Below are 27,208 nucleotides of genomic sequence, written 5' to 3'. Positions count from 1 at the left end.
CCAACTGCCTGATTAGAAAAATATGTCCTACTCAAAGTAATCCACAAAGAGAATTTTGTACGAGTTAGGAAGGAACAATGTGGATACAAGGAAGAGCAGAGAGGCAGATCAAAATGTGAGCCCAGAGCTCGCACGGCTCATACACAGGGAAAGATTACAACTGAAAATGACACCAGTAGCGTAGAGGCATCACACGCTGGGGTAGCAGTGAGGCCACAAGCACCAGTGCAACCCTTTGGTCCTTCACAGTGAAGAATACTCTTCTGCTACAAAATGATTTTTTTGCTTTGCTGACTTGACACTCATGCAGGAAGGCTCCTGCATCTCCAGCCCTCCCAACCACAGCAAAGGCTCACACCTCCACCGCCACACCAGCCTCAGGGAGTCTGCCCTTGTACTAAACACAGAGCCGAGAAGCTGGCCTCTGGGAAAAAGGGAAGGCCTTTACACAACAGACAAAGAAGTTGAAATAAACTTTCAGAGCAACTCAAAATGAATTCCTGTAGTTAATAGTAACTTACCATAAATTTTTATATAAGCTTCTATCAGACTTTTGCATTACTATATACAGTAGTCACAAAAAACTGCAATCAGTGCACAAACTGAGGGTCCTTTAGGAAAGACATTCTTAAGTGTATTAAAATTCTTGCAAATTACAACCATTTAATAGCATATAAGCCATTGTTCCTAAAGGAAATTCTACTTACTGCGGGTTCTGTCATTGTAACCATCATGATCAGATGCCACCATCTCAAACATGTAGAGTGTCTCACAGCTGAGGACAGAGCTACTCTCCATGCGAATTTAAGAGCTAACAACAAAATGAAAAAAAAAAAAAAAAGAGTATTTAATCAAACTTCCTAAATACATTTACGCACACACTTATACTGGAAAAAAAAAAAAAAGTTTGGTCACCATGTGCATGCCAGAAATACAGCACAAAATCTGCTTATTTCAGAAATCTTTACAAGCACTTTCAACTTAGCTCAATAAAGGGTATGCTGTGTGTTCTTTCTAAAATCATGCAGTTCTGCTAAGACTTTTGTTATCTTTGTTCTCTTTATTTCTAACCAAGTGTAGGGAGGTGTGCAGCAGCATCACTGATTCAGTTGAAGTCTGTGTGCGCATCCTGCTTTAGTGAGATGAGTTTGAATATGCCCCTCCTCCTCACCAATCCTCAGTTTCATAAAGTCATTTCACAGCTGATGTTTTTTCAGAGTGACCAAACAGAACACCAAAAGCATTTCAGAGAATACAGTACACAAATACAACAACTAAGATTGGAGCTGTAATTGGAAAACACAGACAATATGCTGTCTAGCTTACTGATACTTAGGAAAAAAAGGCACCAAAAGGGAAATAATGAACTGAAGCTTTCTGCTTCAGCTCTAGACAGCAGCTCTGCCTGTCACTAACCAGCAACAAACAGTCCATCCAGACACCTGTGATAGATGTAGCTCCCTTGCAAAACAGTTGCAAGAAGAAGGAAGACTAATTCCAGATGCAGACTGCATCTCCCTCCTGCACCGTGCAGAGGCTGAGGGAAAGGCAGAGAGCAGTGCTTAATGCAGCCTTTGCAACTGAAGAGGCCTCTGCCAGGCACAAGGCTTCCCCCCACTGCAGAGTAACCTGGACAGAGCAAGCTCAAACTTAGGAGCTGAATCCAGGCCCCAACAGCTGAGGACACAAAGACAATGACAGCAACACTTTTCTGTAGCATTGTTACATGATGGAAGTGCTTCTTCTTAGTGATATCTGTCTCCAGAAAGACTTCTGAGAATGGACAAAACCAGCGCTGTGCATAACCACACCAGAAGTCAAGACAAACACTGCATCTAAGAGTCAATATTTATTTGATTAATAACTTACAAAATTTAACAGATTTAATTTATGTAAGGAGAGCTAATTTATTAAACATTTTACAGATTTTATTGTTCACAATGTAATACATCAAGATCTTGACAGTATTAAAATAATACTTGGCACAGTTATAAATAAAGAATATACAAAAAAATCCATAGCTTAAAATGTAGTGATGCTGTTTTACACATTAATTAAAAAAAAATAATCTGGTGGACATCAAAGAATACAGAAACCTGCAAAGGAACAGCACATGTTTAGGGCCAAGACAAAATTCCCATTTATTCTACCTGGATCAGATCAAGCTGGTCTGATCTGTTGTTGGTCTGGATGAGCTTCATTGAGTTTCAGAAGCAATGCAGTTTTGGTTCAACAAATGAATTGCAAGTTTGATAACTTGACAGAAAAATGCTGCATAGTTGGCTCCCCCCGCTGCGCCATTTTATGACTTCTGATCCAAAAATTCAGTGTTACTCAAGACAAGTCACAGTCTGCACTGGAAACTTCACGTCCCAAATCCACACACAGGTTAATATTAATAACAATCAATATTGCTCCAATTCTACAGGCCTTCACAAAACCATCACCAGAGAGTTCTTACCAAGTGAGAAGTGCAGAATTCACCATATATTACCAAAGATCACCTTCTTTGCAAACTTTTTTTTTAAAAGGACTGCATGACAATCCATGGCAGTTAATGCTACTGGACAACAAAAACCAAAACCTGTATCACGTGCTGAACCGCTCTTCTGGTGCTAGGAGGCTTTTATAAAGCGGACTTCAGTTCTTCAAGTCAACCAACCCCCAACAGAAATGTGAGAAGTGAACAAATATGCAGAACATTACCGATAAATAAATGACATTGCAAAGTCTTCATGCTTTGTTTCAAGATTACAAAAAAAGATGAGTAACTGATAGCAACTGTTTTCACTGAAATGGAATTGGGATTACAATTTTGTCTGACAAGAACAGCAAAGGCTTCTTGCCTCCCCCTATACCCACACCTCTCCATCAAAACTGTGTCCAAGATGATGTTGTTTTTTCCAGTATCAAACATTCAAGTACTTTAATGCTGCACTTCTGTAAATCCTGATATCTGGTACTTGCAAACTAAGCGTGTGTCTCGAGATCCACAAACAACTACAGAAAAAAAATGTTTACTTGCAAATACTGAACATCAACTATTTACAGTTTCACTGCTCCTCTTACTAAGGCAAGGGGCGGGAATACCACTAGATTGCTTTATTACCTGTAATCTGCGTATTACAGAAAACGCTAATTTTGCCAAGCATCAAACATGCAGTGAATTTGCAGGGCGTAACGCCTATTAACAGCAATATTTAACATCACTAAAAGCTCATTAGATATCTTCCTATACTTTTTGGTTGAATAAAATGAAAATGAGCAGCTTTAAATATACTAAACACACACTCACAGAGAGAAAACTATTTGATAAATTATTTATGTACAGATACACATTCTTTACACTGGTCTCAGACGTCGGCTTTCAGGTCCCCTCCCCAGACTCCTCTCACAGGATTCTCGAACCACTAGGTTGCTACAGCACTTAGAAAAGAACTAACCTGATTCTCAGTCTCTCTGTAAACAATAGTTAAGGAAGCAGTGAACAATTCACTATGAGTATATGAAAACACCATAACAAAAATCAGTGCATTACAGTCAAGAAAAGCCCCCTTGGAATGCCATTTCAGTTGATTCCTCACCTTCCAAACATTTCTGTAGCATGAGAACTTAAAAACACTAAGGGTGATTCCCACTTGCCAATACACTACCTTCTTCAGAATGTGCATGTGCTATTTTGGAGATATGCTTTTTTCTTGTTTTTTTTTTTCTTTTTAAAGTTTGGTTTCCATTATTTTATGCCCGTACAAAATAATCATTTCAGATGGCTCTGGCTTCTTCTGCATTTGCAGCTGATTTAAAACTGTTTTACTTTATATTTTTATAATTGAGATTTTTGTTTTCACATCTTTGGTTTCCCCCATGCAACTACTCTTCGAAGACATTTGCAGCCACATTACATTGTGCTGTCTGGGGACCAAAGCCAGTACTGAAGCACTGCTAGTTTGTGAAATGTTTATACATTTACTTCAAAGATAATGATTTCTTGTCTATTTTTTTTTCTTGAACATTATATACTGTAACCTACTTCTGCAGGTGCATCATGCGTCTAAGCACAGCTTCAACTTTGACAGAAGAGCTTTCCTTATTTGTGCAATCTTTTATTTCAGACTATACAATCTCAGAACAGGGCTTCCACAAGTATTTAGTTGTACCAGTAAATGGTGACAATAATAATCACCAAAAAAACGTGGGCAATGTATTTTTTTCTTAGCATTACCAGCTGTGCATTACTGCCATAACTGAACACTACAGGGGATACCCGCCACGTGATGTTTATCACAGTATTGAAAAGCACATTTTTCAATGTACATAATACTACAGAAAATCTGTAATAAAAATAAAAAAATCACATTACAGGAACTACACCAAAGCAATCAGTGAACTTTGTGTCATGAAATTTAGCTTTATATTCTAGATTCTCATTTCAGTGGAATTATTCATATTGGGAAATGCATTTTTCTGCTCAGCACAACATAACTACTTATGTCAATACTTCAATAATATCATGCTCCATTGTGAGAGATCTTAAATAAAAAAAAACAGCAACAAATACTGTGAATATGCTGTTGCGAATAATTCTCATGTTAAGAACTGTTAAAATCCCTTTTTGATCCTCCTCCTCTTCCTTATCAGGTTTGGCAGTTTATTCTGTCCATTTTTACTTTTGTTAATAAAATTCTGATGAAGAGAAGGTACCTTAAGATTCATCACCAGCCCTACACATAGCATGCTACTCTTCAAGGGATGTGGTTTCGAGAGAGAGAGAGAAAAAAAATTTCAGGCACCACTCAGATACGATATGCTCACAGGATGATGGTGGTGCTACACCAGCTGGTAGCCTGATCCTGATGTTTGGTCGTATTCAATCGTATACTGCCTCGTCCAGTCCACGATAACAGGCCGAAAAAGACCACAGCATCTGAATTCAAAGAAGTCTATAATGTTCCTTATACAACCATGGCTAAAAAACAGAACAGAAATACATGTTAGTAAGTAATAACAAAGCTCTTCTAACAAAGTACGTTCTTTTTTCTTTTTACAGATTCAGTTTCTCACTCTTTAAGTTCCCAACTGCACAGAACCAATTCAGATAAAAACTGGCTTAGTGCTTGCTGATGGAACAAGTTCTAAAATAAGTCATTATACTGGTGAATTTTTGTCCTTGGACACAATTGTGACACTAAATTTCCTTCACTATCTGCTCTCTTATTTCTTCAGCTATCCACTGTTCTTACCCAGAATCACTTCTATCTTTCTTAGTACTTATTTCTGTCACACCTAGTGGTCCACAGCTGTAGGTCAAGATCAATTACGTTCCTAGACAACACAAAATTAAGGAAGCATTAAGGAAGCATTAAGGAAGTAGACGACACATTCAAGGGCTTTCTGCTGCTGAATTAGTTCACCATCATATGTTTAAGATGCTTGCATCAGAACTCCATTATTTTTTAATAATTGCACACAGGCTGAATATGTTCATGATTTTCTGGAAGAGAAGCTTATGCAATAACACACCAGAAAAGGTCAAAGCAACAAGATGACTACTCCTTCATTTAACAGGTGATGCCAATCAGTTATTTTAGATACTGTGTTAATTTTTGAGTCCTTTTTATAATAGCAGCTGTTCCACCAAATCTGGGTTATGAAGTGGATATCAATATAGGGATAAAGTCAGTAGTTTTTTTCCTATTCTGCCCACCACTGTGTTCTTTTCATCACCTGATTTTGCTAAAACTTTTATCTATAGGAAAATGTCAACCATAGAGAGTTGCTTGTCTTTCTCTCAATAAAGGTTTCGTATGTGAAGATATTAAAAGAATCATACAAACTTCTATTCCAGCACAAAACTACAAACTAATACAACTAGGACTTCTATCTGTCCTTCCTTTGGGTACTGTCTGAAAGAGCAGCAGCTCCCACAAAAATGACAGCATACACTGCAGGATGAGATGTGCTTCTGTCCTTTCTCTGCTCCTTCATAATATGTCCTCAACCCACCAATATTCCAGCTTCATGCCTTCATTTATTTCCTGCTTTGACTCTACAAGCTTTTCCATTCTGCCTTATTCCCTTCCTTCAAGTGCTAACATCCCAGTGCTACACCATCCTGAAGCTCTCCTCTCTTAGCTTGCACTCTTCGCACTACAGAAACTAGAACCTCACCATACCCTACTCTTCATGATAATGAAAAGCCTGTATCTTACCTACACAACATCCACTTCAGCTCCTGGGGCATCCTGCACCCCTCTCCACTAGTATTTAGCTATGTTCTGTTTCAAAAAGCTGCACAATTCAAACATGAGGAGCAACACAAGTGAGAAACACATGTTTATGCTTTAAAACTTACTTGAATGGGCTTTCAATAGATGTGGTTGTAACTTTAAAGTGCTTGTATCGTCTTGCATTCATTCTTTCATTTGTAGTGATTCCTAAGCAAGATATCTGAAGACAAAAAAATAAAGTAAGCAAATTAGCCAACATAAAAACGGGCAAACAAGCCCTACGTAAAACAGGCAGAAAAAGAATTTCTTTTTTTTATATTTGTTCTTTTGAAGAACAATTTTCGTCCTGCTGAAACTGTTGGATCCCAACATAAAATGCCATACAACCGCTGTACCAGGTTGTGGAAAATATTTAAGAGTGATCAGAAATAAATCATGATCACTGAACAAACTGTGCCTTACTAGTTCATAGGGTAGAGATGCCGTTATTAATTACCAACTGAAGTGCACTGTAAATAACAGATTCAGGAGTTAGTTTACACAGCATTTGAATCCTTTCGTTTCCTCTTGACATTCTGATAATAATATGGTATTGTCACAGTGCTATATATCCCCCTCATTTAAAACTTCGTAGCACAACTTTTCTGTCATTAAGACAAAAAGTTGACTAGAAAAAGGGGTTTTTGTTTGTTTGTTTCAAACCACAGTCGTTTGGCTAAAAAGAACACAATTTTATGTAATAACTTCCCAACTACTTCAGCCTAACAGGGCACATATAAAACTGTAGTTTATTGCAATGTGATGTAATTGGAAACAGAACTGTGAGAAATCCCTTAATAGTCTACAGCAAGATAAAATCTTATAATTCCCAGTGGAATATCAAATCAACTCTGCTACATGTTACAAAAACATGAACACTGAGAAAATTAAACTTGGGCTTGCTTGCCTCATTTGGATTTACTTGTCTCAGGCATTTTCTCTCCCTCCATGAAACCCAGTGGAGTTTCATTTCTATGTATATAAATGAGGTGTTAATGGCCAACTTTTGAAGTTGGAAGTACAGTTTTTTAATTACTTTTCTTTCATACGTAGTACTTTGGCAAGAGTCTCACCCAGTTCAATATAAAGGGCAAGTCAAAACTTGATGATGGAGGGAAAAAACAAGGAGCAATAGCAGAGACTGTGTAGCTGCACAGCCAAAGAAATAATTTGGAGAATAATTTCATCAATTCCTATGTCAGACTGCACAGCAAGATTTGTCAAACAAGATCCTAAGTTTTCTAAGTGCAACACAGATCATATTTACAGGGATTCTCAATGTGGAGCTCAATGAGTCAAATATGACAGAAGGCTCTGTGCAAAGTTACACACTCATCTGCTATAGAAGTCTTGTGGTTCAAACTGGCTTGAAAGCCACACACATGAAATAAACATAGTTATCTTTGCTCATTTGTTTTAGTAAAGGTCTTTGCTGGTCAAGACAAACGTCACATACACAAGATTCTGAAATTGGCATATATTGTTAATAAATATTCTACAGAAAGGAGGATAAAACTCCAATTTCTTAAGAAATTGTACTTAAGTCTTAGAGCGTGATTTTATTTCCAGGATCTGTGGACAGATTTTTAAATCAGTGTCTAGCTGCTCATTAATAACAAGTAATATTGAAAGGCTTCCAGCATGAACTTGTCTTTCATTAAAAAGGATACAGAAAAAAATGGGTTTGGTCAGATTACAGTAAAGTCATGTGATGACGAATCACCCTGAAGCAGTTTAAGAAATTATTGCGTCCCATTTGAAGTTACCACCCAGCTAATGACATACTGCATTATTCCTACTTCTACCCACAGATTTTATCCTCTAGGCTTCTGTTAGTCTTTATTGCCTTTCTCTGGTCTATTTTGCCTTTTTGTCATTCTGAGAATGGAAAGTGGGAGGTAAGTATTTTCATCACTTGCACAAAATAAAATAAGTGCAAATGAATGACAAGTGAATGATGCCTTCTATTATGCAGAGACAACAGATGCCTACCTCCTTCAGCTGTGGCTGAGACTGAACACTTGGTCTTGCATAATGGACATGAACATTTAAACAACAACTATCTGATATAGCCATGCACTCCCAAATTGAAATGCTCTTCCATACCTGATACATCTGACACATGAGTAACACAGCCACCCACATGAAGTGAAAAACACTGTTTAGAAACATCCAAAACATCCAAGGAGAACAGGTAGCAATCTGTGTAATATAGGTCCAAAATCCATCCTTTGCATAACTTGTCTCACAGTGGAAACCCCAGTCTAAGGAAAAAAGAAAGCAACAAACACCGTACGGAAGATTTAAGATATGCTTACTATACATCAATGTAAACCTCATATCAGAACACGTTACGAAAATGAAATACGAAAACAGCAGTGTACCGAAAGAATTTCACTTGTTCTGCCTTCCTTTTCCAAGTCACTGAATATATGACATAGGCACACACGTGGTTGTGAGGAAGACAAAAAAACAGGACAAGAAAAACATCTTTTAAGTTAAATTACCATGGGAAATGATTAATATGCAGTTCAACTCCAGAATAAAGAATATCAAAAACTCTGATAAGGCAAAACCCTGTAGAAATCCATACCAGGAGATGAAGTATTTATAAGTAATTAAAAACAAAACAAACAAACCAACCAATCCCCCACATCTACTCACAAGAGATACATCCATAAATCATCCAGCAGATCATAAATAGCAGGAAGAACAAGTATCCCATAAAATAGCGATGATTCCCCGCTCCTAAAGTTGCACAAGAACAACAGAGATCAAATTACTCCACTTTCAAAAGACAAAACACATCAGGAAGCTTAACTTCCTATTATAGGCAACCTCTCTCACGAGTTAATACAATTATTAATATACAATATTTAGAACAGTGTCGTTAACAGAGCTCAGAACAATGAGGAATTTCACATCAGTATGTAATTTTTTTTAGAATGACAGTAGAAAAAAATCATCAGATTGCAGAGTTCTTAAAATGAACAGGAATATGAAAAAATATACAATCTTTGACGAGAACAAATTAAGTCAAAGCTTAGCTTCATCAAGGGTGTTTAAGCCCAACCAAAACATGTAGCAGAAGTCAGAATAAAAACTGCAGACAAGGCCTAATTAACTGGCTAACATAATGAACAGCACAAAATCAAGTACAACATTTTAACTGGAGTTAAAAACAAGAAAAATCAGTTTTAAAAAGAATGCTCTATTTTAAACACTAGTACAGCTAAGATGATGTCTCTTACACAAGCAGGCCCTAATTCTGAAGGACTCAACCTTCCATCTATAAAATATGTCCACTGTTTTAACCTTCTAACAGCACTAGGCTGTAAGCTAAACCCACAGAGACTGTAATGGGCTACAAAGATTTGGCTGTCATCATCTACAAGCACAATATTTACTTCTTCATTATATCAGATGTTTTGCCTGCTAAATAAAGAGCATCCTCTGGAGGCAGAAAATAATCAAGTGCTTTCTGCAAGCAAACTGAATGACTACATAAAAAAGAGATGAGGAAAAACACCCATAAACACAAGCTAGACTGAGTACAAGACATTTCCTTGAAAATCAAACAAGTTCCTTTGGATGTAAAATATGCTGCAATGTTGCCTTCAATCAACTAAGAGTATATAAGAAAGAGTGTTGGGAATGCCCCTAAGATATTACTTCCACTTTTGGAACTGTTTGGTTTCATAAAAACAAATTCAAAAACAGGAAGTTAAATGGTCAGATCAAGAGGTCCAACTGATAGGTATTCAATGAAATGTTCCTTTCAGTAGCATCTCCAGCGATACCGAATCAAATTCTAGGAGAAATTCAGAGGAGGCTTTTCACACAGAGGGTGGTGATGCACTGGAACAGGTTGTCCAGGGAGGTTGTGGATGCCCCATCCCTGGAGGCATTCAAGACCAGGCTGGATGTGGCTCTGGGCAGCCTGGTCTGGTAGTTGGCAACCCTGCACACAGCAGGGGGTTGAAACTAGATGATCACTGTGGTCCTTTTCAAGTCAGGCCATTCTATGGTTCTACTTAACTGGAGAACCCATTATTTGGTGAAAATATATGTCTAGACATGCACAGCCCTGGTCACTATTAAAAGACTTTGGAAAAGTGTAAATCCACCTTTCTTTTGCATCTTAAATAAGACTGAGTAAAACACAGCACTGTGTTATACATGTTCACTCTAAAGAAAGTAGTAAGTGGCTTCACAGTGAAGACAGTGCACTAAGAACAACTGCTAATTTTTTTTATATAGGTTTTTTTTGTATTATACATAAGTAATAACATAGTAAAGACAACTGATTGTTATTTTATCCGATAGAGTTGTATGTTAAATGATTTGGATGGATTGCTCATTCCTTGACTTCCTCCTACTTTTGGAGAATCATTATTTGGAGTTGGGAAGAGATCATTATTCCAAACCATAAGTAATTTGTGCTATGAGACCTATCTTCTTAGTCACTGCGCTGAGAATAATTCAGTTCAATGGCAGCACAGCTCACGTCGTAACAGCAAAAAAAAGGTTTGGTTACTGCTTCTTCTGTGCTGTTCTTTGAAAACTAGATTTCTGTTACAAGTCCACACTTTGCTTTTGAAATGGCATTTGCTTAACTATAAGTTTAAAAGTAAGAAATGCTTTTTTTTTATTAAATAACCTGTGAAATATGTAATATATTGTCATTCTGATATTCCATTAGAAAGACAGGTACAATCAATCACCTTCAGAGACCCGCTCACTGCAACATTAATGACATTTCTGCAGATATGATGAAGATAATTTGTCCTTATTGCCAAACTTTTTTTTTTTTAAAGAAGCCTGTCCTTCCTTTCATCTGTTTGCACAGCAAATAAACCCAAAAGAATTTATTTTTAGAGTGTCTGTACACACTCTTTCCTCAATCATATCTTTAGTAAAATTCTTGTCCTTTTAACACATTTCAAGACTATACGAAACATTTCCAAATTTAACCTTTCCATCATAATTCATGTTTCCCTATTTGGGAAACATGCCATGAATGCAGTTTTAAGAATGGATTCTGTTTTGTAATCCTGTGCTCATAGTCACCATCTATGAACTGGAGGCAGAAAAGCCATATAAGGTCATTAGACCATCACTTCCTTCTCATGGTGTGACTTCTCTTTTTTTTTTTCCAACATACTTTCCAGTTTCCTAGTGTTTACTTTTATCAACAGTTATTCTGATTTGTTCAAGACCATGAAGGTTCTGTTTTTTCATCTACTGTTTCTAGGGGGAAAAAAAAAAAAAAACAAATCACCACCACCAGTCTAAAAAGAACCCCCCAAACAACAAAATAATAATAATAAAAAAAAACCAAGAAAAAGTCCACTACATTACCTCTCCCTAACCTAATCCTGCTTCACACATACTCTCTTATTATTCACAAACTAGGAGGTCTCTTTTTTCCCTTCCCACTCAATTTTTCTGCTTTTCAAATTACTGGTTAAAACTCTGGATCTTTCTGTCCCATTGACGAGTTCTTCTCAGCACTCTCACAAAACAAATATCAAACTGTCACTTAGCAGCATCTCCAAAATCTGAGTTTGTGCCCACTCAGCCTTTTTGCTGGTGTTCATTAAAGATTTCTTAGTTCTTCACTGTAAAACATCTAAAATACAAATCAAAAGTAACGTATATAGAGACAATAGTAGTAAATGAAAAATATGGAAAAAAATTGTTCCATAGAATGGAACAACCCAAGCCCATCTCCACGAGATTTTAGTGTTTTGTTAACAATTCAAATGTCAGCACTGTCCTGTTCCTTAAGGACAGTCAAACTACAGCGACTATCTATTATTATTAATACTTGAGAGGGCTACAGGTAAAACTAACACAGAGAATCACATGTAAAAAGAAAAATTAGGACCAATATTAAGAATTATCTTCCTTCTACCAAAAGTCCTCTATAGCTTTTCTGCCAACTCACTTTCACAATGAAAGAAGAACAGGCCAAATCCCATACAACACACAGGATCATTTCCAGAAGGTTTTGCCTTCTTGATCTATTACAGATTTCAGAGATTACTTACCTACACAATTACCCACCCACGGGCAGTGGTGATCAAACTTTGCTATACATCGATTACATACACCACAGTGTTTAGACCTCACTGGCTTCCGTATCTGTAATGTTTATTAACATTTGTTAAGAACACCAAAAGAACAGTTTAATGCAAAATAACTTATTCTGTTAACTCCCCAGATAGTGTCAATTTTTAAAGCAATCTTAGGTATTAATCTTAACCTATATGTTATTTAACACAAACACACAGACTGCAACCTTAATTTTCTTGCATAAAGGATTTTTTTTTTCCCCAAAGTTCTTCTATCCCCTCCAGCTCTTGAACTTTGTATAGCAACCAGTTTCATTTCAGCTTTTCAGCAATGAATATACACAACGAGTTCCAGCTCCATGATTCTGTCAGCAGTATTCATAATGAAGCCCTAAACTGTTCTGCTTATTTTCTAAAGACAGGAATGCTATTCAGCAACTACAACTCAAAATTCTTGATTACTCTCAACAATTTGTTTCAAGTTCGCGTTTTGAAAGAAATATAAAATAGTAACAAAGAAAAAAGATCTGATATTAACTATTTGGAGATATACACAGATACACACACAATTTTAAGTTGCCATCATATTCCAGATTTGATTTTAAGAATATAACATCATTCATGTTCTACACAACTCAGATCATTAAGGTGCAATACTGACTGCCCTGATAATTAAGAAGTTGCCTTTTTTAAAAAAGAAACACATTCATTCACCATGAATACTTTTCTTCCTTATTGTTGCATAAGCCTTTTTGTGTAAATTCTTTTATTCCTTGAAAATACTGCATGAATTAAAGATTGCAAATAAATTCTGCCCTTTATATGGAATTAGTAAAAACAAGAGTGTGTTCAGAATAGGATCATCCGGTTTTGGCACAGAAAAAAAAAATATATATATATACACTACCAAGCAGGTACTGCAGAATATACTAAGGTCCAGACTTCCTGTCTCTGCAAGCTCTACTATTGTCTGCAGGAAAAAAAAAAGAAAAAAAAAAAGAGGATGAAATAGGATTTAGCATACAAACAAATGTTGACAAGAACTGTAATGTGTTTGACTCAAAGGCTGTGAACTCTACAAATTTCAGGTACTCTTTACATATAGGATCAAGTTAAATTCAATTGAAACTGATTTTAAACATACTCTGTTAATCCAATGTTAATTCAAGCCTGATTTCTAAATTTCTAAAGGGGAACACAATGAAGACCTTCCAGGAAGATAGCGGGATCAGCTAGTCTAAAAAAGATCATTTCTAGAGGTATCCCATCAAAAACTTTATATCTGCCTTTACCTCTTTCCTCAAATGTTGAAGTTTCTAGAAAGAAAAGAATGCAAACCAAACCTTCTCCTACAGACATTATATTATACTCATGACTGAACCGAAGAACATAAAGAGGTATCAGCTAAAGCATCCCTTTTCCTTCACACTAAATGGTAACTTTTTATTTAGTGCATTCCCTCAGTATCTTCTTCATTGACAGAAGAAACCTTCAATTCCATTATGTTTTCCAACAAATTCCAATATTCAGCAGCTGAAATCTGTCTCACATGAGACTTTTAAATGATGCTTGCCACATATGGAAAATATCCTGAAATCATCTTCTGCGAAAATAGCCTTCCTTGATCCAGAAGGAATTCACTCAGCATAAATTGCCTAACAGTAAACAGATCTATTGCTCCCTTTCAAACAACATATAGCTTACGAATCAACATGGCTTCTTATTGGAGAAAGAGTAATATGGTTCTTACAAGTATTATTTCATCACAGCACTAAAATTGTCACTTTCCTAATGAGATGACAAGCGCTAACTTGACCAAAGGTGCAGAAGTTTTCCCCACAGCACTATACTTAATTAGTCAGGGAACATTTATGGGATTCTTTGCCTCAAAGTAGATGGGAAAAGCTACAGTCAACAGTCCAGGGGTAATCAGTGTCTTAGCGCTTCTCTTGCTGATCTCAGATGAATGAGGAACAGTCCTGTACAATTTTCTAACATTTCTTAACTAAGCTCTAAAGTTGGACTTCTCTTTTGCTTTGCTTGTTGTACTTCCGATTGCTTTTGGTGCAGAATTCATCAAAGCAACCTTCCAGAATCTCACTCCACGCAACCACAAGTAGTTCCTCTGACTTCAGTGGGAGTTTGCACTATACTACACACCATTGAGAAGATACACAAAGGAATTTACATGCTATGCTCAACACTGGAGTTCAATATAGCCACAAGCAACATCCTAAAACAAAGCTGAAAAGGTGTATATAAAGTGCTTTCAAATCAAGCTTTCCTTAGAACTTACAACACAGAGAGATCCAGGAGGACATGTTACAAACATACTTTTGTGCTTTGAGAGACCTGGGGGTCTACCTTCTGTGCTTTCAAGTTATTAACATTTGATTGTGAAAAGTGACTTACTTAAAGAAAAACTCAGGTTACTTTGTAATAGAGAAACGCTAAATAAAAAAAATGACATGACATATCATCCAAAGAATAAACATCTGAAAATGCTGCTTACTGCAACATTTCCAAACATCCTTAACTCAGTCATCTGGAATTAAAAGAATTTTTGGTTACTTATTGAAAAGCTAAGGCAAACTTAATGTAAACACACTTGGAGACAAATTATGGAAACATGAGAAAATACTACAGTGCACCCAGTTAAGACATATCCTACAGAGGTTTATGCCCCCGATAATAGATCAGTTTACACTTGGGTTAGTTGCACATTAACAATGATGTGCATCTAAATGAGGAAGTTGTCTTTTACAATTCCTATACAGTTCAACAAGGTTTTCATCCCCATGTATAACTACCGGTGCACGTGGATAAAATGAATTGCATGTTTGTGCAATTTGCTGAATCTGAGCCAATAGGCAATTGTGGACTTACTTTAGCCCTGTTGAAGTAAGAGAATTTAGCCTGGGTTTTACTTTGGCAAATTTGCAGTAACAGAAAATTTGTACACTGATCAACAGAACTCAGTAATAATCTATCAGAAAAAAATCATTCAAGCCATCACAACCATCTTTTAAAGTCGCTGATATCTTTATCACTTCCTAAGGCTATTACTCCAAGTGGCTTTATGGTAATCCACGTAGCTGTTGTCACAAGCAAGAAATAGAAACACAGAGCTCAGCTTTTGGTGATAAGTGAGCTTCCAGAAAACTTAGAATGAAGCAAAAAAACCCACATTCCTGGTGCAATTGGCATGGTCAATGCTCAGTTTGGCTGCTGAGAATGCACAGAAATTAGAGGTAATGTCATTAGTGCTAACAAGCATTAGATCTCATAAGATCATCAGTAATTTCTCTAATATTTAATTTTTCTAAAAAGCAAGACTGCCAGTGGTTTGGGCTGTTTTATACTTGAAATCTTCAATAACTTAACGCTTTTAATTACAAACGTAAGAAGGACTAGGGATGCTTTAAAGTCTGGAAAGTTTTTATAGCATCAAACTAGCAACACTTAACCCATAATGAGTCACTTCTTACATTAAGGTAAAATTCTAAACCTTTACATTTTCATCCAATGACTTTTTAAACTTTTTCCTATAAAAAACCTAAATTGAACATTTTTATTTTTTTCTTGCTGAGAACAATCTAAATGCAGCTTTGGACCAGTTAGACTTGAATGCTTATTCTGAACAGAAGAGAGAAACCTGGGAGACAAGCGAAAGGAAATGTTCCACATTTTAAACTCTTTCTTATACAACACTTTATTGAAAAGCCATGGATTATCCAGCATACTCCAACCAACTGGCAGAAGGCACCTGAAGAACAAATCTGACATGCTCACAGCTTTACCTTTTTCTTTTGTTCTTCTGTGGCTTTGATGATTCCTGGATCAGACTTCCAGGATTTTCCAAAATTGTAGAAAAGTGCAACGCTATTAGCAAGGAATGGAAGATGGATGAAGAAAAAATTGAGATGTGTTTGAAGTCAAGGAATTTAAAGTTTAAAACCAAACTTTCTCTTGAAAACACCCATTAATAATTCTGAAATGAAATTAAGATGATGCCTTTGTCTGAAATAACAATACACAATGTTGATCTAACTTTTTTTTTGTATTCAGCATTTTCTATTGCTCAAAATCCCAAACTCATATTTATAAAATGTTCTCTATGAGATACTTCTAAAGTACTTAGTTCTCTAGAAATGAATAATGATAGTTCAGTTTTTGTAATTATTTTCCTCTTTAGATAAATTCCATTAAATGTATCTTCTCAAAAGTATTTCCTGTTTTCACAACAAACATTTCAAAGTTCTATTTATAAAATCATCAGTTGACTAATAAGTCTTCATTGGCTTGAAATTCCAGTTAGATGACAAAACGCCTGTTTCCAGCCTTTTAAGGGACTGTACTAAATGGAACAATGCTGGACTGTGATCACAAATCATGTCACAACCATCAGTTATCTCCAAGAAAGATACTAATTGAAACCTGGTCCTATCATAAGGCAATACCCATATTTCACACCAATGAAAGTTATCTTTAACATACTAATATATCTAATGCTTACACAAAAACCCACAAGACTCAGAGGTCCCTGGAAGTGTTTATAATGTCAATTTACCATATTAAGGCAGAAAATAACCATTAGGTTTAAAATATATTTCCTGTGTTGAATGATTCTCCATAACATGCATAGTCTTGCAACATTTGACATTTCTTCACAGAATTAGAACATTTCTTAGCGATGACGTTGGAAAGCAAATCCTTCAGATATGCCTCTGCCCCTAAATCTGAGTATTTACTCTGTTCAGTGACCTATAGAAGACTTCACAAACACTAAAGATACCTGCCAGCTGTTACTCACAAATGCAATGAGATGCTATACCTGACAAAGCTCCAGGTAAAAAGGACACCTATTACTCTGTCACAAAGCACTGCAGAAATTATTTTGTTACTCTGAGTTATCTGGATATTACTCTCTACTCTGGTAGTCATTGAGACTTCTGTAATTAAAGCTTAATATGGTATATGTTAATGTTTGTGTTAAAAAAACTCTGCATACAAGCAGAAAACATTATAAAGCTGAAAATATCATGTGGCAACTTGTATGGAACTGGTATATAAGACTTTAAAAGCAACATAATACAAGCATTTTTGCAAGCTTTGACAAAAATTGCATTTTGAAGCTAGAATAGATATTCAAATATATTCCACTATATAAATACATTCTATTCTGTTTGTATTCTTGGAAAAACAGATTAAGAAAGGCATTAAAAAGTATTAGAAAAATATTACAAAAACCATTTGTAAATAAATCTATGTGGCACAGATATAAGCAAATATTATCTGAAAGAAAATTAAAGTTCTGAAGAATAACAGTAAGCCTCTCAAATCCTTCTGCAACACTCTGGTGGCATGGAAGAACCCTGAAATAGCAATAAATGCAGTTAAGACCTCTTTTGTACTTAGGAAATCATAGAATCAAATAAGGGTCTGTGTTGGAATGGACCTTAAAGACCATCTAGCTCCAACTCCCCTGCCATGGGCAGGGACATCTCCCACTAGATTAGGTAGCCCAAGACCCCATCCAATCTGGTCATGGAGTCTTATTAAAGACTCACCTTTCCTCTTTCCTCTAACAGCTGTTTCCAGGGAAAAAAACAACCAACCAGCTATACTATAAACTGAATGAAGTTCTATTTGATACACTACAGATGAAAAGCTCTGACTTTAGTATATGTAAAATCTACTTTCTTCCTCTTTTTTTTCTAAATTTACCTGCTGCCAAAACTAAGCTGGTTCAACTTAAGTTTTTTATAGCTTCAGAGAAATTAAATTTTCTATATAATACTCATATTGTCATTGAGCTTTATTTGCTGCAACAGTGAAAACTTCGCGTTAGAAATACCTTAACCAGACAGCTCTTACAAACAATAAAGGTACAACTAAAAAAAGTTACGGACCATTCCTAATTACTATACGTCATGTCTAGACTTCTAAAAAAGACAGGAGAAAAGACAATTTATTTTCTATCTAATAAAACGGTTTTATAACATTAAGGTTTTTAAATTTCTTTCAACTGATCAAAATTTGTACAATGTGGCATGTCTATGGATTCAAGCTACAGGAAATTCAGTATGCAGAATTTTTCTACATCTGCCCTTCCTACATTTTACCCCATAAAATACATGGGAAAGCCTAAGAAACTCTAACACAGATTCTAAATTTTGCCTTTTACCATGGTGGTATGAGATGAATGTAATGCTGACAGATATAAATTGTGACAGATAAATACCACAGACAGGAGATGCTAGGAGATCACATGAGAAAGGTGATTTATGTACAGGCAAGCTATAACTACATAAATTGTGAAGACTGTAAGAACCAGTACCTTCAAATAAACCCAAGATACTGCTCATAAATTTTAAACAAAAATGGAGAGAAGGGGATAAAAACTAGCCACAGTCTAAAGGAGAAAGAAAATTAAGAATTGTACTTTCCAGGACATTTCTAGAATCTCATGTAGACAAACAACTCAGACCGTGAGACTCACTTCACCTACCTTCAATCACTCGGCAACATACAGAAACACAGGGGTTTAGAAGTAAAGCCACATCCTACTGTCAGCATTAAGGCCCTTAAGTCAGACAAGCAGTGCCATACAATTTCTTCTTTTTTTTTAAATCATGAATTCTCCTCTGACATTTACTTCCAGAGAGATCTTAGCAACTTGTATCACAAGCATCTCCCAAAATTCTCCATACATAACAAAATCCTTGTAACTTTGCATTAGCTACCCAGTAGAGAATTGGCTCTCCAGAGACAGTGCCTCATTTTGTCCTAACATCCTCATTTGCAACTGTACAAAGAAAAACCCATTACCATGTTAATGGCTGAAAAAGCATGATACAACATTTACCTCTGGCACCATACTAACCTTCTGCCTTTTATAAGGTTTCCCCACCTTTCACTGCGAGAGATGAAGCAGAAACAAACACAAAATGCTTCCTACCTTCAGTCACAGTCAATAACGTTTAAGAACAAGAAGAGGCTGAAAATCATTCCAGGAAACCACTTGGAACCTAAAGACTGCCTCATTAGAAAGAAACAAAACCAAACAAGCAATCCCCATCCCATTCCAAACCCCATGAGTGACGCAAATATGCGATCAGCTAATTTTTTATCCTGACCTGCAGCCTATTTAGAACGGCCCAAACAAATGCCAATTCCTGGTATCACAGTTACACATCGTACAATAGACTGAAACCAAGCCAGAGAGCACATTATATCAAGATGCTCCCTTCTACTAACTACAAAGCCAATAATAAATTCTTTTCTCCTAAAGATCTGCAGCTAGGATCAGATGTCAGATCAACACAAGCTAATGAATCTGCCAATTCGTTACAGCTGTACGTTCAGATCCACACCTACAGTTATACAAGAGGTCTCATATGGCTAGATATTTATTAGATGATATCCATGTTTACCAGCTAAAGATTGGCAAGGCCTCTACATCTGACCTCTGTCCTCTATTTATAAAGAAAAATCCCGTACCTTCCAAAAAGTAACTGACTCACTACCATCCCACAATTTTTTACTTTTTAAATGGAAGTTATGGACAGCTGAAATTGGAGATCGTTTTTTTTCCCTGTTTAGATTCCTTCAGAAACAAAGTCACTGCTTCTTTCTTTCTCCAGCTAATACTCTTTTTTTTAATGCTTTCTTGATGGAAACCTTTAAGTTTTGATTCTATGGGGTTTGGGGTTTTTTTGTTTGTTTGTTTTGTTTTTTGTTTGTTTGTTTTTACTGTTTAACTGTACCAATTAACTTGTTACTAATTTTAAAATACCAAAGAACAGCTTGGGTTGGAAAGGATCTTAGGGTCCATCCAGTAGCAGCTCTTCACCATGGGCAGGGCTGCCACACACTGGCTCAGGCTACCCAGGATCCCATCCAACCAGGCCTTGAATACCTCCAGGGATGGAGCATCCACAGCTTCTCCAGGCAGCCTGTGCCACTGCCTCAGAATGCTACTGTAACAGCTTTGCGAAAGCATGAAAATAATCATGCATTCTCTTAGAACAAGTTTTAACAACTATTTAATTGAAATCATGTTTTCCTTCACTTAAAAAACGTCAATACATGAAGCGCATTAGTCATAATGATAACCAATAAGGTCAGCGACAATTCTTTAACAATTTTGAATTTGCCTTGCATCTTATTACCTCAGCACTGCAAGTGGTACACCATACCAAAAGAGCATAATGAAAGAAAGTTACATCCTAAAAATTGCATCAAATGGAAGCATTAGAACAAAAAAATTATCCTGTGATTATTTTGGATTATAGCAATCCCTGAAATCTTAAAAAAAAAACAAAAAAAAAAAAAAACAAAAAAAATAGCAAAAGAACCTCTATCACAACAAGCTCAATTTGTTCAGCTGTAACTGGAAGATGGCATGAACAACTGACAAAGAAATTCAATATCTGTGCCCTGAATTTCTGTAGGACACACGAGAACGTTCTACCTACAAAATGCTAAAGGAAAAGAATAAAATACTCTACGGATTTATTATTTGTAACTGTAATTTCAATGTATTTCCCCCCCCCCTTAAAAATAAAAGTAAATTAAAATACAGTAATTCTGTATATAGGATTTTTATTATTATTATTATTTAACACTGCTCCGCAAACAGTAGAAGATAAACTAAGAGAATAGGACAACTATCCTTCATTACAGGCAAAACAGCAGAAGGGAAGTGTAAATGCATGGTTCAGGAATTTCTTCACTCCTATAAAGAAGAGTATTCTATTTTAACAAATAAATCAGTCTCAGAAAACACAAAGAAAATTCAATCAAATGGAAACATGCACAAAATTAAGCACATTAGAGTCATATAAATTGTTCAAATTTACTTTCAAGATTGGTCTTTAAATGACACATCAGTAAGTCATGTAATTTATAGAAGACCTTATTTTCCACGCGACAATCCTTAAATTCAAGAAATTACTGATAACTTTGGTTTTGTATGTTCTTTATGATACGCTGCTTCTACTGCCCTTTCCTGCCTCGTTAGGATTAAAACCAGCAAACCAGATGCTGTTTCAGACACCTTCAACAAATCTACAAAAGAGAACTCTTAACAAATATTTGAATATTGAAGTAATGCTTGCAGCAATAAAGACTTTTGTATTACCTGTAATATTACATCTGAAGTTCCAGGAAGGCATTACTTGACAGTTTAAAGTTCAAAACATTTTTCCTGAGCAAAATATTGTCACAATTCATGACATGACCAGAACAGGTTTCATCATCGGATGAACATTACAGAGTATAAAGTAGTACTCTGGTCTGCTATAAGTAATTATATAAAGCTGTAAAAATACAAGAATCTTTTCCCCAACCACAGCATTGTGCCTCATGCTATAAAAATAGAATAGGCATGCAATTTCTTTTTTTTTTTTTTTTTTTTCCCCTTCAATAAAGCTACAGGGCAATTTTCCAGAAGAAGAATGGATCTAGAATCTTATTACAAAGACTTCCAATTTAAAATCATCAATTAAAGGAAGATGGCCCCAAGTACTGCCTCCAGAGCTGCTTGTCACACAGAATTGCGTCAGCTCTAATGAATGCAATCAGTAGAAACTGAATCTTTCAGACTACTTTTGTATCTAAAAAACTTTTGCAAAGGTTTTGAGACAAACTTAAATTACAGCAGCAGTACAGTATTTTATCAATGTTCTCAAGTCACAGTTTCAGATTACTTAATTATCTATGCTTACTACTTCTAGTGAACATTACCCAGTGACAAACTCCAAGTTACATTAACCAGGATGGCTATCAGAAATAAAAATCTGAGCAAGCTGGTACACATTAAAGACATCAATTTTCATTGGAATATGAACAAACTATACACTCCAGGAAAAATACCTGATTATTTGCTAGCCTTAAGACACAGCTTTTCACATCAAGATGGAGGCCATCATCATGCCGTGTCGGCTGTAGAAGCAATTCTAATCCAGTGAAGGACTGACTTAAAACTGAGCACATACTTACATACGGTTCAAGATGATGTTATGTTAGCACAAGAAAGCTTTTCAAGGTAGTTCAACATTTGCTACTCAACCATGAGTTCCTAAACAAACTGTACAAGATACAGAGAGATCAGAAATGAGATGTTGAAGTTGTTAAACCTGCGTGAGAAAGTTTCATTTCACTACTTGCCAGAAGACAGGCATGTTTTCTCACCAAAAAATAACAGAAAAAGCAACTTCACTCTAAAGGCATGGTGTATTTAGACTATCTACTCCATTCTGTCAGACATGGAAAATTACACTTCCATCTGAAATCAAAACCATGAGCTAAGATTGACGAACATATTGAGAAGATAATAAAATGACTGCATTGCTACTATCTTGTTTCATGGTATAATTTCTCTGAAGCAAAAAAACCCTTTCCAGGAAATTACAGAATGACAGAATATCTCAAGTTAGAAGGGTTCCACCAGGATCACCACAACTTCCAATTCCACAAAGGAGCACACAAAATCAAACCCTATGTCTAAGAGCACTGTCCTAACATTCCTTGAATTTCACCAGCTTGGGGCCATGCCCACTGCTTTGGGCAGCCTGTTGCAGGGCCTGACCAGCCTCTGGTAAAGAACCTTCCCCTAAGCTCCAACCTGATCCTCCCCTGAAACTGCTCCATGCCATTCTCTTGTTGCTGTCACAGAGAGCAGAGCTCAGTCTGCCTCTCTGCTCCCTTCTTGAGGAGTTGCATGCCACCATGAGGCCTCCCCTCAGCTCCTCTGCTTTGGGCTGAAAAACCAAGGGACCTCAGCTGCTTCTCACACATTTTGCCTTCAGACCTCTTCCCACCTTTGTAGCCCTCCAGTCCTCATATTATGGTGCCTGAAACTGCACAGTTTATGACCAATATCCATCATAAATATAAAATTCACTTCAACTATTTGCAAACATTAAGCATTTTAAATAAACCATTAAATGTCTATTCATTTTTTAAGTTATTGTAATTAAAATACAAAAGAAAGTTGTTTAAGAATTTCAATATGTTTCCTTGGGGGGGCTAAGGGACATTTTTCATTGAACTCTGAAACAATTTCTACCCCAGTGAATACATAAGCTCATATCTAGGCAAACAGTCAAAAACATAAAAAGATGGGTGTACTCTGTAATCTAGTATTGCTAATGCATCCATCTTCAAAGACTGAAAATAGTTAAAACCAAATTTATCTACAGTTTGCATGAGACAAAATTTGTAAAACCTTTAAGAAGTACTTACAAAGTTAACTCCACTAGAATGCAGATCAAACTGCCTACTGTTTTTTGTGAAGTTAAAATTCATCAGCTCACAGCCATAGCATATCTTACAGACTTGCTTACATTTCCCCACTTAAACTGGCAAAGCATAGGAGATTTTGCAGACTGCTGTAAGGCAGTTTTGAAGAAAATCTACTTTCTGAAGCATAGCAATATCATATTTTTAAAGAAAAAAAAAAAAATAACTACCATCAAGACACAAAACAATTTTTAATGGAGACAGGTCCTCCAAAATTTTAAGTAGTATACTTACTCTTTCATGAAGAATAACCCTGGATATTACCTCATACTACTAGCATGAAGAAAATATTACTGTACACAGAAAAGGATATCATTCCAAAACCAGAAGAACCACGTCACATACATCCAGAATTTTGTTGCCAAGTATATTCCAAGAGGCAATGCACTGTGCATGGAGTGATCAAAGAATGACCTGTAAAGCAGAAGCAATGTCATAAGTACATCAGAATGTTGTACTTTTTTTTTTTTTTTTTTCCTAAGTAAACCTCCATACCAGATAAATGAGGTAAACGTGATCTGAACATCCTGGGCAAGATAACAGCCATAACAGAAATATGTATTATACAGAAAATAAAATGTTAATAGTTGATTTAAGAAAAATCCATTAATAAGTCTTAGTTTATAATGACTCATCACCACTTTAATATAATCTCATAATATTTCCTTATCTGATTTAAAAATAATATCTTCGTTACATACATTAAATCAAAATGCTCGGAGTCCTCAACAGGAAAAAAAAAGTCTTCAGTTCGTTTTGAAATTGTTCACAATATTGGAAAACCCAAAATGTTTTTTCTGTTGCTATTTTGGAAGGTACCAGGGTTCACTGAGCATAATGCTTTATAAGCAAACAGAACTGCAGCAATCAAGAACTACACAAGAAAAGTGAAATGCTTAGATATTTATCTAAAACTACACTGATAGCAGTTACACATCTGTGAGATTCCTAACCTACAGCATGGATGGTGGTTGCAAGCTGCATTTACACACAAGATTCCAATGCCAAAAATACTCACGAAACCTGTACAATGGAAAATAGATGTTAAAATTACTTCAAGAAGGAAAAGGTTTAAGAGACTTTGGAGTTATCAGCCTACACAGTTGAAATATTTCGGATTCTTGAATCTTACATTTCTGTAAGAGTTTCCAATAGAAAATCAGAGGAAAATTAGCTATTTCCCATAACAACAGATTTGTCAAATTGCAAGCCTGAGTGCTACTACATTAATGAAAACAAAAATAAAGCCATCAGAATTCTTCTTACCTTCTCATTCTCTGCATTTTAAAGAATATTCTGCACAGAATTTGAATTTAGTTGGGACAAACTATGTTAGTGACTTGGTAACTCCATATTCAGAGAAGAGCTGCTAAACATATGAAAAATCATCTTCTAAACTGCTTAACTCCTTGAAATAAAACTTCTTCCATTTCCTGTTTAAACATCCTTACACTGAAGCTTTTGGCTTTCTGTCCTGACAGTGCCTCTGAGCTGCCATGGTTATCTGCATACTGAAGAGCCTCCATTTTACTCCTTTAGTCCCTTGTAGTAACTCTCCTCTAACAGGCACTTAATAGTTTTCATTTTATTCCTGTATCCCTTTGTAGTAGCTCTAACTCCTTTAATATAAGCTTTTTAAATCTTTTGAGAAAATCCTGAAATGCTAAGGTGATGAGTTAAGGTGGTAAATAAAATGTGAATATAAATTTGGATACACAGCAGTTACACTGCAGTAACTATTCCTTCAGTGATCCCTACACACTTTTTTATTTGGTGAATGGAGAGGGAAGAAAACAGAGCTAAGCAAATTAGCTAAAATTCAAAAGGCAAAGGAAATATTACTGTAATAATAGCAAAAGTATCATTCAAATCTCTACTTTATGAAAAACACTTTGAAAATCATGCATAACTGAACATTAAGCAAAGGATAAGAGAAATAATGTTAATCGTGAGCAGGTATCGAGTAGATCAAAAACAGAACAGAAATGATGCCAACACACATCTTGAGAAACTGAAATGTCATCCCTGACTGTAGGAAGTGTGGTTGAGGCTTTGCATTACCAAGGGATCTAGCAGTAGAAGGAGGTCAGTAGATTGAACAGCCTCAGATAACAAAAAGACTGAAGAAATTTTCTCAAAGATCTTTCAGAGGCATTAGTCTGATGACCACCCTTCCCATATGTATTAACATCATTTAGATTCCATGAACTTGTTTTATGGAACAGAAATATTTTATTTTCCTCTATGTAGAAAGGAAGGAGGAGCAAGTGGTTCTAAAAAAAACATGATATTCAGTGCCAGAAAAGGAGATAGCTTGTAAGTACAATTATATAGCAGATTCTTCTATACACACCACACATGACAAAGCAAAGCACAAATTAAGAAGTCTAAAGATCCTGAAAATCTGCTAAAGTACACTTGTGCATATACACATTTATGTATATCTACAGTCATTTAAGTAATCACAAACACATTTAAAGCACTTTAAGATTAGTTAACAAATCAACACTATTAAAAAGCAGCTGTTTTCTTTAGTCACCTCTTTACACAAAAACAGGGTTTTGATAGTATACTTGCACAGGCCTTTTTTCTGTCCCTATAGCTTTTCCATTGACTGCTTTCTATACAATTTACACTGATAACTCTTTGTCAGACAGACATTCAGCACCCTCCTCTGGAGAATGACTGAATTTCTGCTTTGCTCTTAGCTTCTATAAACTCAATGTATCCAACTAAGGTAATTCCATATGTATCTGCAAGACAATGGAGCAAAGCTGCACAAGTACTTTCCAAGGAATAATGATACAAATAAGTAAATAAAGTAGCACGTCTAAAAACCACATGAAAAACAAATTTAAGATTACGTATCCAACAAATGAGATGCCAAAAAACACTTCTTGTACGCATGCTAAATACTTACTTTGAAAGAAACTGCACCATAGCCCAAACACCACCGTACATCAGCCCTTTAATGAGCCAAGAATCAATGTCTAGGTCTGCTATGAACCCAACAAGCCAAATAACTAGGAAAGGAGTCCCCAGCATCACCTTCTGACGGAATTCCTACATAGAAACAAATATCTGTAAGTAATTCTGCTTTTAGGAACAGATTGTAAAATAATATTCTATAATAAAAAAGACAGTCACAAAAACTTGTATCGAGTTTTTTTTTTAATCAACTTATACTTATGTATCTGCAGCATACATGCAAAAAAAATTTCCTAAAATCTGTAACAAATTAACTACTTGTTTTATAAGAATCACCTTCTGGAGATTTTACTAATCCAGAATGAAGGCAATAGCAGTTCTTTTTTAAAAGCACTGGAATGCAGTGACATATTATAGACTATAGTGCAGATAATCTCCGGTCACGTAATACTGCCTAGACAAAAGTGTTGTACGAAACAGACTGCCAAACTGAAGACTATACGAAGAAAGATAGGTCGTATTATGTAGGTACCGTTCCTGTTTAAGGAACTTTCAACTTATTTTGGATACTGAAAGTGCACACGTGCAGATAATGCAACGCACAGATCACATAAGGGCCATACTTGTTCA

At 35.9% G+C, this 27,208-nt stretch overlaps 1 protein-coding gene across 1 annotated transcript in view; it reads right to left on the bottom strand.

Moving 5' to 3' along the window:
* Window positions 1–1,836: 1,836 nt before the first annotated feature.
* ZDHHC17 (zDHHC palmitoyltransferase 17) overlaps window positions 1,837–27,208 on the bottom strand; it is a 73,505-nt gene continuing 48,133 nt past the window's right edge. The window contains exons 9-17 of the mRNA XM_085221623.1: window positions 26,571–26,713; window positions 23,964–24,064; window positions 16,144–16,268; window positions 13,251–13,313; window positions 12,320–12,413; window positions 8,931–9,014; window positions 8,373–8,530; window positions 6,353–6,447; window positions 1,837–4,966 (exon numbers count right to left, since the gene is read on the bottom strand). Coding sequence (XP_085077749.1) covers window positions 4,828–4,966; window positions 6,353–6,447; window positions 8,373–8,530; window positions 8,931–9,014; window positions 12,320–12,413; window positions 13,251–13,313; window positions 16,144–16,268; window positions 23,964–24,064; window positions 26,571–26,713 — 1,002 coding nt within the window. The 3' untranslated portion in view covers window positions 1,837–4,827. The remainder of the gene's footprint in view (window positions 4,967–6,352; window positions 6,448–8,372; window positions 8,531–8,930; window positions 9,015–12,319; window positions 12,414–13,250; window positions 13,314–16,143; window positions 16,269–23,963; window positions 24,065–26,570; window positions 26,714–27,208) is intronic.

The sequence above is a fragment of the Meleagris gallopavo genome, chromosome 1 (assembly GCF_905368555.1).
Source record: "Meleagris gallopavo chromosome 1, MGAL_WU_HG_1.1, whole genome shotgun sequence".
NCBI lineage: Eukaryota > Metazoa > Chordata > Aves > Galliformes > Phasianidae > Meleagris > Meleagris gallopavo.
This window is presented reverse-complemented; position numbering and strand designations above follow the sequence as displayed.